This window comes from Electrophorus electricus, chromosome 15 (assembly GCF_041902795.1).
Source record: "Electrophorus electricus isolate QZ-2024a chromosome 15, ASM4190279v1, whole genome shotgun sequence".
NCBI classification, from domain to species: Eukaryota; Metazoa; Chordata; class Actinopteri; order Gymnotiformes; family Gymnotidae; genus Electrophorus; species Electrophorus electricus.
This window is the reverse complement of record NC_137511.1, coordinates 18,120,001-18,131,485: the sequence shown is the minus strand read 5'-3', so window position 1 is coordinate 18,131,485 and position 11,485 is coordinate 18,120,001. Positions and strand designations below refer to the sequence as shown.

The 11,485-nt window shown below is 46.3% G+C and overlaps 1 protein-coding gene across 5 annotated transcripts in view; it reads right to left on the bottom strand.

Annotated features, from left to right (window-relative positions):
- Positions 1 to 4,639: 4,639 nt before the first annotated feature.
- plekha1b (pleckstrin homology domain containing, family A (phosphoinositide binding specific) member 1b) overlaps positions 4,640 to 11,485 on the bottom strand; it is an 18,566-nt gene continuing 11,720 nt past the window's right edge. For 2 of the 5 annotated variants that reach the window (XM_035533741.2, XM_035533740.2), the window contains exons 9-13: positions 8,907 to 8,971; positions 8,615 to 8,678; positions 8,380 to 8,469; positions 7,593 to 7,633; positions 4,640 to 5,772 (exon numbers count right to left, since the gene is read on the bottom strand). In XM_035533741.2, coding sequence (XP_035389634.2) covers positions 5,565 to 5,772; positions 7,593 to 7,633; positions 8,380 to 8,469; positions 8,615 to 8,678; positions 8,907 to 8,971 — 468 coding nt within the window. In that variant the 3' untranslated portion in view covers positions 4,640 to 5,564. Of the gene's footprint in view, positions 5,773 to 6,015; positions 6,123 to 7,592; positions 7,634 to 8,379; positions 8,470 to 8,614; positions 8,679 to 8,906; positions 8,972 to 11,485 lie in introns of all 5 variants that reach the window. The other 3 variants (XM_035533743.2, XM_035533742.2, XR_014117240.1) reach the window with 2 other exon arrangements.

Below are 11,485 nucleotides of genomic sequence, written 5' to 3'. Positions count from 1 at the left end.
CCATCTATTCACAAAACTACACCCACTGCCAAATCCATCTACATCCACAAAACTACACCCACTGCCAAATCCATCTACATCCACAAAACTACACCCACTGCCAAATCCATCTACATCCACAAAACTACACCCAACTGCCATATTATCTACATTCACAAAACTACACCCAACTGCCATAATCTTCTTCATCCACAAAACTAAACACACTGCCATAACCATCTACATCAGTGATGCAGAATGCTATGTGTGTGTAATCACAACTATGTGTAATCGCATGTGTAACCTGTAGGAGTAGATACTAATAGAGACTAACAATTTTCCCTCGGCCACACACTGTGCTGGTTATCCGACCCTATGACAGCTTGACTGGGATGTGGCTCAGATCATGCATTGTATCCCCCAGACCTTGAGGCGGTTCCATGAATAAATAAGTTTGTTGCTCTGAATAAATACGAGGAAAGTTATTAATACTGAAGACCAGCGTTGCTGCTAAAGCCACAAGAGGTTATACAAACAACATTGAACAAGGAGGTTGCACAATACTATCATATGCAATACACAGGTGAGATGGTGTGACCAATTGTCGTGCAAGGCCGGAGGACCCGCCTACGGATAAAATTAGTATTGCTTTCCCTCGGAGACCTGAAGATGTGAATCCTGTCTCCAAGATCACTATTAACCACATGAGAATCCGAATATATATGCATAAAAAAAAAACAGACAGCATTTGAAAAATGTAATGCAGCCCCAAAAAAAAAAAAATTTTTTTGTATATATATATATATATATATATAAAAAAAAAAAATTTTTTTGTATATATATATATATATATATATATATATATATATATATATATATATATATATCAGTAACAATAGCAATACTGTGAGGATTACAGCTGCATTTAATCCAGTAAATATGTTGTCTTAGTAAAATAGTCCAATTACCATGAAACAGTGGGTTGCTGCCAACTGCAAGTGTTGCAGAACTCTTGTCGTTTGACGTGGTGATAAATAGCATTTCTGGAAGACATACACTGTCTCGAGGGAGACAAGCAGCTGTGCGCCGAGCCGATCCAATCCAGATCAGCTGTTATTTGACACCATCCTCACCAGAGACAATGCAAGATTTTTGCATACACTTGCTTTACACACACACACATACACATGTGCTCGCTATGAGGCATGTTTGTTCGTATGAGATAGCTCATGCCTCCCATAATCATTTGACGCAGGGTTAACGGAGGTCGCACTCCGCCTCATCGCTGATTTATGGCACGAAGAGAGAAGGCCGCGCACACGCGCACGCACCACTAGTCACCAGGAAACGGCGGTCGCCACCCTCTCCTGCATCCTCCTTTGGCAAATTCCAAATGGCCTTCAATACTAAGAACTGCATTTGGTGCTGTATGAGAAAGAAACAATCTGAAGAAACACGTTTTGCATACAAACGTATCCTGGGCAGAGCAAGCTTCACGTTACAAAACATTCTTGTTTGCTGTTGTTCAGACAAATCTAGGGTTTACCACAGCTTGCGGAATTACATCCAACTGAATCTTATCTGAACTGAACAAAAGGTCTGCTTGTTTAAAACGCTCGCATGATTTCACCACTTTCGTCTCATTTCTTTGATATGAATCACTGCATATTAGAGGGGGAGTTGTCGCTTAGAGGCAGTGAGACACCAGGCAACATTTGGAAGAGCCAAGGATCTAAGGTCATTTTGACATGTTTTGTCAGTACAACTCAGCTCATCAAAGTTGTCGATAAACAGCTGTCGAGTTGACTCACTGAAGTCTCAACCACCAACAACTTCTGGTTCTAGTCCTCCCTCCCAAATCCCATGTGAGGCGTTTAGATCACAGAGTGCTGGTACACAAAACAGTCATGCTAGTTAAACCGCAGCCGACGCTGCCGGTTGGAGAGCATGTGGCAACCAGCTGCGTCTGGGTCCGATGCCGATTATGAGCTCCGGCGGATCTCTGCTACAGCGTTTGTCGTGCGGGGTGCCGAAGGGCTCTGGCGGGCTGAAACGGCTTTTATGTCCCGGGGCGCTTGTTATTAGACCCTTGCCAGTCATGTTCGGTCATCAAGGACTGGTGTCTGTGCCGTTATTGACATATTTACGTGCTTCAGTACACTGTGGTAGTGTAGATCACCCTGACTAGCTGAGACACTGTATGCTAAAACCACACTGTAACCATTACTGGAATCCAGGGACTGCATGTGGAAACTCCCAGTATCTCAAAACAGCAATCAAAGACAGATCCGACTTGTGAGCCGCCTAGTCACTGTTTCTTCATGTTTTTACGGTAACGGCACCTTCCCAGTTGCACACCAAAGGCTGCCAAGGAGCCTTTGATGTCATCAAACCGGGTCACGGTCCAGTGCTTTGGCGGGCTGACCCGAATCTTTTCCCAGGGGCGGGGCAATGGGGAGGCGGATGGAGGGATCCAGCGGTCACCCGTCACCCCAGGCGTTCAGCAGTACAGCGAGAACACAGAGAGAGAGCAAACATCTGAGCAGAAATCTTCACGCACTACCATCTTTAATCTGTTTCAGATCCCGAGGGCCAGTGTCCTCCCCTGCCGACTTCCAATCGCTTGATTCCTATCAGGAAAACATTGGAGAACCTTCAAGTCTGATTGCTGATGGAAAAAAGAACAAAGCTGACCAATGCGATCACCAATCAACCCCATTCGGTGTCAAGAGGTTGCACGTTAGTTTGCAATGCCCATGAAATAGTGCTTAGAAAAACAGCCTCTTGAATTAAACAGTTAGGTCATTGTAACCAAGGAAATTGAGAGTGCACCACTCAAATCTAATTTGCTGTAAAGGCCAATTAAGACTGAAATGAGGCAGTCCAATGGGAAAACTGCAGTCAACACAACTCCCCTCAGCTTTTTTTTTTTTTGGCCAGACGCATTGCTGAGGGAACAGAGGCGAGACCTGGCGGAACAGCATGTTGAGGAGCGTCGACTTTTGTCGTCTCGTGTTTCGAATGATGGGTATCTCTGAAGGGCTGCACTTCGATGAGATTCTTAGGCTCGACGCCGAGTTTCAGAAGTTGTATATCATAACTTGCAGCACAGCAGGACACACCCAGAACCAGAACACATTTCAGCTGCGCTGAATAATAGATGTAGTACTCTAGCCCACAATCCATCTAGAGCAGCACACACACACACACGCACACACACATGCGCACGCACACACACACACATCCTGATGGCCTTACAGCAGACACAAACACAGACCTCATTTAAACAAGAAAAGCTCCCTTCCAGGTCTTCTCCAGCTAACTGCCATGTTCTGGTGAAGACAACCAGCGGTCAGTAGGGGGCAGTGTTTGCACATCATACCACACTTCAGAGGAATGTACCTGTGAGTACATTTGTAGGCACGTAATAAAGGTCTGGCACAGACACAAATCATAGCAGAAAGGACTTTGGGTCTCAATCTACGATATTCACTATTTTCACAGACACAAATCATAGCAGAAAGGACTTTGGGTCTCAATCTACGATATTCACTATTTTCAGCATATTTACATTTCACAGCTGCTTACCAGAAGGACTTACCGAGCCCCGTTAGGCCTACTATGACGGTACTTGTGTTCCCTGGGGATCGAGCGCTCCCGTGGTGAATTTGGTGATCTTAGGGCCTTGTTCTACCAGATGCTGGGACAAAGGGTGGGAAAAGTTCACTGGCTATAACTTGTGATTAATACCATAACATTTATCACAGTCTTTCCTTATCCACACACAGTACACACAGATGAACCACACAACTTACAAAAGAGTACAGTCACACAAGAGTATTAAGGTCAATTTTAATCTTCAGTCGGTCATAATAAATATATTAACACGGTTTATGAATGTGAGGTACACGGTTTCAAGGGACCAAAAAGTATGCAGGCACTTAAGTGGAGGACTGTATGGGTAACGCTTGTGTTTCATCTCCACTATCTTGCTTTCGAACTTCAAACAGTTTTTTTTTTTTTTCCTTCTGTGTATAATCCGCCTGATTTAGAAAGCATTCTCTAAAGGCTTAGGAGGCTGGATTACATAAAGGTCTGTTGAAGACAATGGCTCATCAACAGAACAATACGACTACGCAAACAATGGAGCCCCTTGACCACTCCGACGAGACATTTGGAAACTTTTCTTCCCACACTTCCACTCTGGGGTCAAAAAGACGTGCTTCCGGCTGTGAGGTTGGAAGACCTGGAGGGGGGGGATTATACGCTAAGTATACCAGTGGAGTTTTCAGTGGCTATTCAGAGGTAATTTAAATGGACACTCCGTGGTTGCCAGACCTCATAAACCAACGCGGGGTCCAGACGCGTCCGTGATGCTGGAGGAAGGATAGTCGGTTCATTGCCAGGGCCAAATTGCTCAGTTAAGTTCTGTTTAGTCATGCAATCTGTCCTGACATGAAGACATGGTGGCCCTTTCAAGTTATTATAAGCACCTTGTACATTAATTTGATGAAATAATTTGTGTGTGTGTGTGTGTGTGTGTGCGCGTCTCTATCTCCATTGTAACCCTTGTTTGTGCATGTGTGTATCCAAGTGTTTAGGTGACGTGTATCCACCAAACCGTGGTGTGTTTAATCAGTCAGTAATGTTGGCCTTCTCATTTCAACCAAGTGTAATCATATTTTGATCATTTAATTATGCTCTGAAACAAACTCTGGCATTACAGTATGTGGACAGATCTTGAAATATAATGTAAACAACGAAAAAATAATTTAGATTTTTCTTGTACTGTAAGTAGTGGCAGCACCTCATCGGACTGTCCAGAATGCAATTCAGAACCTAAAAACAATTTTCACCGAACACTTAAGAATTTGACAAATCGCATAAAAGAACAAGGTAAAATGAGCTCAGTAAAAAGAAAGTCAGTATGCTGTTCAGCTCGAATGAATTCTATACACCATTTTTGGAAGGAAGAAGTTTATCACTGTAGGAGTCAAAGCCCTAATTCTACCACACAGAGGTAACGTACAGGAAAAAAAAAAAGGAGCGAATTCATTCAATATATACACCAGCTCTTCAGTTCCACAACAAGCCTGTTCTGGTCGGACTGGTCATGGCTTTGTGTTTGAGAAAAGGACAAATGCCACTGGGAAACCAAGGTGTTCACTCAGACTGGTCATTCTTCATGCCACGTCCGAGCAGCAGTTATTCGTTCATGTCTCAGATGGATGACAGGACTCCACATCCCATAATCCTATGGGCAAATCCGTCTCCAAAGTGTACCAGTTCCCCTTGAGTCCACCTCAGTTCCGTTTACCTTTCTCCGTCCCGCTTTGTTTGGCTTAGACTTTGTACTGCACGGCCAGATGCCTGGTCAGACTGCCAATATCATGTCATTCCTGTGCTGTGTCTTTTCTCAGGGTGTTGGGGTGGGTGTGGGTGTGGGTTTGGGGCGGGGGTCAGAATGAGTGCTGCGGTCATTGCTCTTTACACCTCACTCGTTTTCGCATTGTCCACGTCATGAACGGCTGGCCTCGAAATCTCCAAGCTTCCCCTTCACTGCCATGGCGACGGGTTTTCCGCCGTCACTTGAACAGGAGGCGGGGGGCCTCCTGGAGCGACAGGCGGTTGCGCTGGCCACTCCGTTGTGGGCCGCTGGTGCCCGGACTGTCCCACGCCATGCTGAGGGCCCGGGAGGAAGTGGCATTCTGAGAAGTTGAGTTCCGCGGAGATGGGTGAGCGAGGAATCGGAGGCCTTTGCTCGCTGCAGTAGAAGGTTTGCTCCCTGCGTTCCTGTGGGTAACGGACAGGGACGGGACAAAGCGGGATGGGGGCGGGGGAGGAGAGACAGAAGAGCCCCAGAGAGAAACAAATCAGTGAGCTGTCGCCGGGTGGATCCTTGAGCAATGCGAACAGAAGCAGGGATACAGTGGCAGCCAGAGCTGTAGAAGTGGCAGCTTCAAAACTGTGGCAGCTGAAGCTGTAGGCGAGGCAAGCGCTGGTGGCAGCGAAGAAAAAAACTTTAGGAGTGGTTACCAGTGGCAACAGGGGAGCATCGCCTCAGCCTGGCAGCAGGTGGCAGCGGCAAGAAATGTGGCAGCACCAGTGCGGATGGGGCCAAGCTGTTAATCACACTTTACTGTCTAATGTATTTATATGAGGTGACAGAGAGAGAGAGAGAGAGAGAGATCTCATCAGTCTTGGTTAATGTGTGATCACAGCGCAAATGCAGCACAAGTGCAGCTCATGGAAAAAAGATGCATCGCCGCAAAGTCATTAAAGGTTAAAGGAGTGAATAAACCTAAAGAGAAGTAAATTCTATTTTACAAAATGAGCCAGAGAACAAGAGCTTAATTAGCACAAAGATCACACTGGTATTAGAGGAAAGATACATAAAACTAATCGACAAGCAGTGAGTGATAAATGCCATGTGAACATTGGGATGAATGATACCAGCTCAAACGGGTGAAAAGGATGGGCCATGTGCCCGCTCGCCTGGTAGGGGTGGTGATCTATAAATGCGCCCGTCTCTGTATTTTTCGACTCGGGTGATCTCGATCCAGTTTTGGCAAAAGCCTGGCATGTAAATACTCAGGGCTCAGTACTGCAGCATAACGTTTAAAGTGACAGAAGTGCTAAAGCGCATTCGTTTAAACCTGAGAATCGGAAAAAACAAAAACAAAACAAAAAAAAAAACCATTCGGTGCTTAAACACCCTGATGGTCCAGCCCTAACGACGCCCCTGCCCCAAAACTCAAGCCAGAGTTTTGGTCCATTCTCGCTCCTGAGACAACTCCGCCAGGTACCGACAGGCTTCAAAACCACCGGGTCAACGTCGGGCCCTTGTGTTTTAGGAAGCTGGGGTGGAATAATCATGTGGCGTTCATGAGAACTGGGTTGAGATGCTCCACCTAAGTCAATTATGAAGCCCTTCATGAAGACCTTTTGGCCTCCAGGATTATGTCTAAAAACCACTCAACTTTCATATTTTTGTCAAACTAATGCACTTCCATACAGAAATGAGGAATCAAGTCTGGTGTTGATGACAGCTGGTTCAGAAGTGTGGAGCGACGTGTAGGTGCTGGGTTCATGTATTACATACTGCCCACTTTTAAGATGTGTAATGCATTTTACAATGTAGTGTCTATGCAGTGCAATGTCTATCTAGTGTCTACGAACGTTGAAGTTAACATGAAACTCAGCGGATGCAGACTGTTGGCTATCAGCTATCTAGTACCTTTAACTACCACTGTTAAAATGCCTAAAACTAAACAGTCTGAAGCTTGGTTGGATTTGTACCAATACATTGTTCACTCTGAAGTTCAAATTTACCCTAGAAATTAAAAAAGGCATTATTTAAATGTTGTTGACATGTTTTTTTTTTTTGTTTTTTTTTAAGGAATCAGCACTGTTTAAAAATCTGCTTAAAAATATGATTTTAGCATGATAAACAACACCTAACCCTATGGACCAATGGACGGCTGTACGAATGGTTGGATGAATAGACCGATGGATGGATGGATGGATGGATGGATGGATGGATGATGTAGCAGAAACGAGAGCAGGTTTGGGCATCAGTATCAACACATACGTGCTGCATTCATCATGTATACCTCTGAACACAAGGGTTTGAGAACCTTCGGGTCTGACGCATCTGCAACAACACAGCACACAGCTAAATCAGGAGACACTGATAAAAGGGGAGGCAATAGAGGCAAGGAAGAGGCAGGGTAGGGCGGGGCTGGCAAACATGTCCATGAGTGCGTCACGAACGGAGTTCTTTTCCTTTTCTGCTCACCCTAAACTCTCACAAATGCATGCAAAGATGTAAGAGATTTATGGACTGTGTAACACCGTATGGCCATTAACCCCGGTCTGCAAACAAAAGGTTTGCAGACGACACGCAGACGACTTGCTGATGAAAGGTGTGTCTGCAATAGCCATCAATCGCTGGCCATTTCCAAGTGCTCTGACTGGACGCCACACTGCGTTTTAATGCAAGTGGACACCTTCTAAGGCGCCAACGCTGTGTGAAAGGCAAGAGGGCTCGGCTTGGACGTGCTAACAGATCCTGTCTTGCTCAGGCTCACTGCTAGCCTCCTTAGCATTTCTGGTGGCATTTTCCTTTACAAGGTTGGAAGTGTACCCTCCACTCATATATTAAACACAATGTGGAGCGGGATTGGGAAAGGTTACTGCGGGCTGCGCTACACCCAAACTAATGCTGGACCAAAACAAGTGACTGCTTCGGTTATTGGCTTCCCGAGGCCTCCGAGTAGGCGCGTGTCTGCAGAGTGGGAGCCGTGGATGGATCAGGCCTGGAGATGTTCTCTCTTTGAGGCCCTGCCACGAGCGCCGGTGAAATGGGGAAGGGGCAGGGTTACGGGGGCAATTACGCACCGGGGCGGCGGAGCGCCCAGGGCCACGCTGGGCCACAATTGCCCCAGAGATGGCCTTGATCCAGCTGTGCATGTCCTCTGGGCTGTCCGTCTGGAACGATAGAGGGGCACACACACACACAGAAAGAGAGAGAGAGAGAGAGAGAGAGAGAGAGCACGTAGAGGGGTAATAAAGTGAGTCACAAAAGCCCAGCCACACAGCAATGGAGAAATACAGTGAACTTGAAGTTTCTCACCTGGATGTAGAACGTTCTAGATGAAGTGACAAGTTCAAAGAGATTGTCCCTCATCATCAGCTCACTGAAAACACAGACCACTGATTAGCTGTGTAGGATGAGAGGGGAAATGGGAGGTGTGGCCTATAAGGTAAATGAGGTGGAAGATTTACTGGGGAACCTCCCCCAAACACACACACACACACACACAAACATACACGTACCAGAAGGAACAAAAGCAAACTCTTCCTTTCAACAGTCGAACATGCACGCACGCACGCACACACAAACACGCAAATGCATTGTGACAAACCTTTGCTTACACTCCTGAACTCTATTAACCTCCTTCAGTGGAATCACACGCAGAGGCTCTCTTTCCTAAAGAGTGAAGGAGAGAGAGAGAGAGAGAGATGGATTTATGTATAGGGAGAGAGATATAAGGGAGAGAGAGAGGGAGAGAGCGAGACAGAAAAGGGGAACGAGATGGAGACAATCAGACAAAGAGAAAATGTGAAAAAATGCTTTATTTAGAAACATACAACAAATGTACTGCGACAAAAAAACTTGAAACATTAGAACAAACGAGTTCTCTGATCCATGTTGGAACTGTTGCTGCTGAGAGCTGTTGGGGGATCAGCTCGTGGTGGATCAGCTCAGGCCCACAGCAGGTCCCACCTCCAGGGATGAGGAGCTCATGAGGTCGTATTACAGCTCTACAGCAGTATATGGGGACGTATTACAGCTCTACAGCAGTATATGGGGACGTATTACAGCTCTACAGCAGTATATGGGGACGTATTACAGCGCTACAGCAGTATATGGGGACGTATTACAGCTCTACATAAGTATATGGGGACGTATTACAGCTCTACAGCAGTATATGGGGACGTATTACAGCTCTACAGCAGTATATGGGGACGTATTACAGCTCTACAGCAGTATATGGGGACGTATTACAGCTCTACAGCAGTATATGGGGTCGTATTACAGCTCTACAGCAGTATATGGGGTCGTATTACAGCTCTACAGCAGTATATGGGGTCGTATTACAGCTCTACAGCAGTATATGGGGACGTATTACAGCTCTACAGCAGTATATGGGGACGTATTACAGCTCTACAGCAGTATATGGGGTCGTATTACAGCTCTACAGCAGTATATGGGGTCGTATTACAGCTCTACAGCAGTATATGGGGACGTATTACAGCTCTACAGCAGTATATGGGGACGTATTACAGCTCTACAGCAGTATATGGGGACGTATTACAGCTCTACAGCAGTATATGGGGACGTATTACAGCTCTACAGCAGTATATGGGGTCGTATTACAGCTCTACAGCAGTATATGGGGTCGTATTACAGCTCTACAGCAGTATATGGGGTCGTATTACAGCTCTACAGCAGTATATGGGGACGTATTACAGCTCTACAGCAGTATATGGGGACGTATTACAGCTCTACAGCAGTATATGGGGTCGTATTACAGCTCTACAGCAGTATATGGGGACGTATTACAGCTCTACAGCAGTATATGGGGACGTATTACAGCTCTACAGCAGTATATGGGGACGTATTACAGCTCTACAGCAGTATATGGGGTCGTATTACAGCTCTACAGCAGTATATGGGGACGTATTACAGCTCTACAGCAGTATATGGGGACGTATTACAGCTCTACAGCAGTATATGGGGACGTATTACAGCTCTACAGCAGTATATGGGGACGTATTACTGCTCTACAGCAGTATATGGGGTCGTATTACAGCTCTACAGCAGTATATGGGGTCGTATTACAGCTCTACAGCAGTATATGGGGTCGTATTACAGCTCTACAGCAGTATATGGGGTCGTATTACAGCTCTACAGCAGTATATGGGGTCGTATTAGAGCTCTATTCAGCTCTATGGCAGTACATAGGGTCGTATTAGAGCTCTGTATAGCTCAGGTCTGTACAGCCTCACCAAAGGTGCTTTCTGAGTGGGCACATGTGCACGCACACACACACACACAAGCTCCGACTTGTAAGCCATGGCATATCAACCTGTGATGCAGGGGGAACGGAATTTCGTGGCAATCTTTCGGACATGCTGGGGCAACGGGCCGTTAGAGCACAAATGCACGCCGACATGCGCGTGCACCACCTCCAGCCAGATGCACACGGACATACACAAGCACACACCACAACCAGCCAAACACCCCCTCCTACGTTAATCATGTGTGGGTGTTCATGTGGGGTTTTTATTTTTTTTTTTTAAATGCCATTCCTGAAAACAGAAATGTCATCATCACTTGCAAACTTGCCAGTGTTTGTCCAGTCCTGGAAGAAGACTGTGTGCAAGTGAACCACATGGAGGAACTGTGTATATTGCAGACCTTTTCACTTCCTGCTTTCTGCTATGTATGAATCCATCCTGCGGCTATAGCCGGTGCCTGTGTCATCAACCATGACCCTGTGATGCTCCCGCAATGCCACACCCCTCTGGGCCAATCCTGTGGCACCGCTGCGTGGCCATGCACCCCTGGGTCTCAGATGAGAAGATTTGCACTCTTGAGTGTCGTACCTCCCCGTTTCCCCTGATTTGTTACAACGCTGTCCTGAGATTCCGCCTGCTCTGTTCGCATGCACACCCATGTGGATGGTGAGCCAGTGGCCGGGAGGAAACGCAGGCCGCTGCTTTCTGGTGCACGGAGTCACGAAGCAGCCACATCCAACAGGCAGGCAGCCACCCGGTCACTTAAAAGTCCTTAAAATGGGGTTGTGCCCAACAAAGCTTGGGGCTGCTATGAGGGTTACTCCCTACTGATGAAAATACTCAATTAATAACCATAATACTTACTGCCCTTAACACACACACACACACACACACACACACACACACACACACACACACA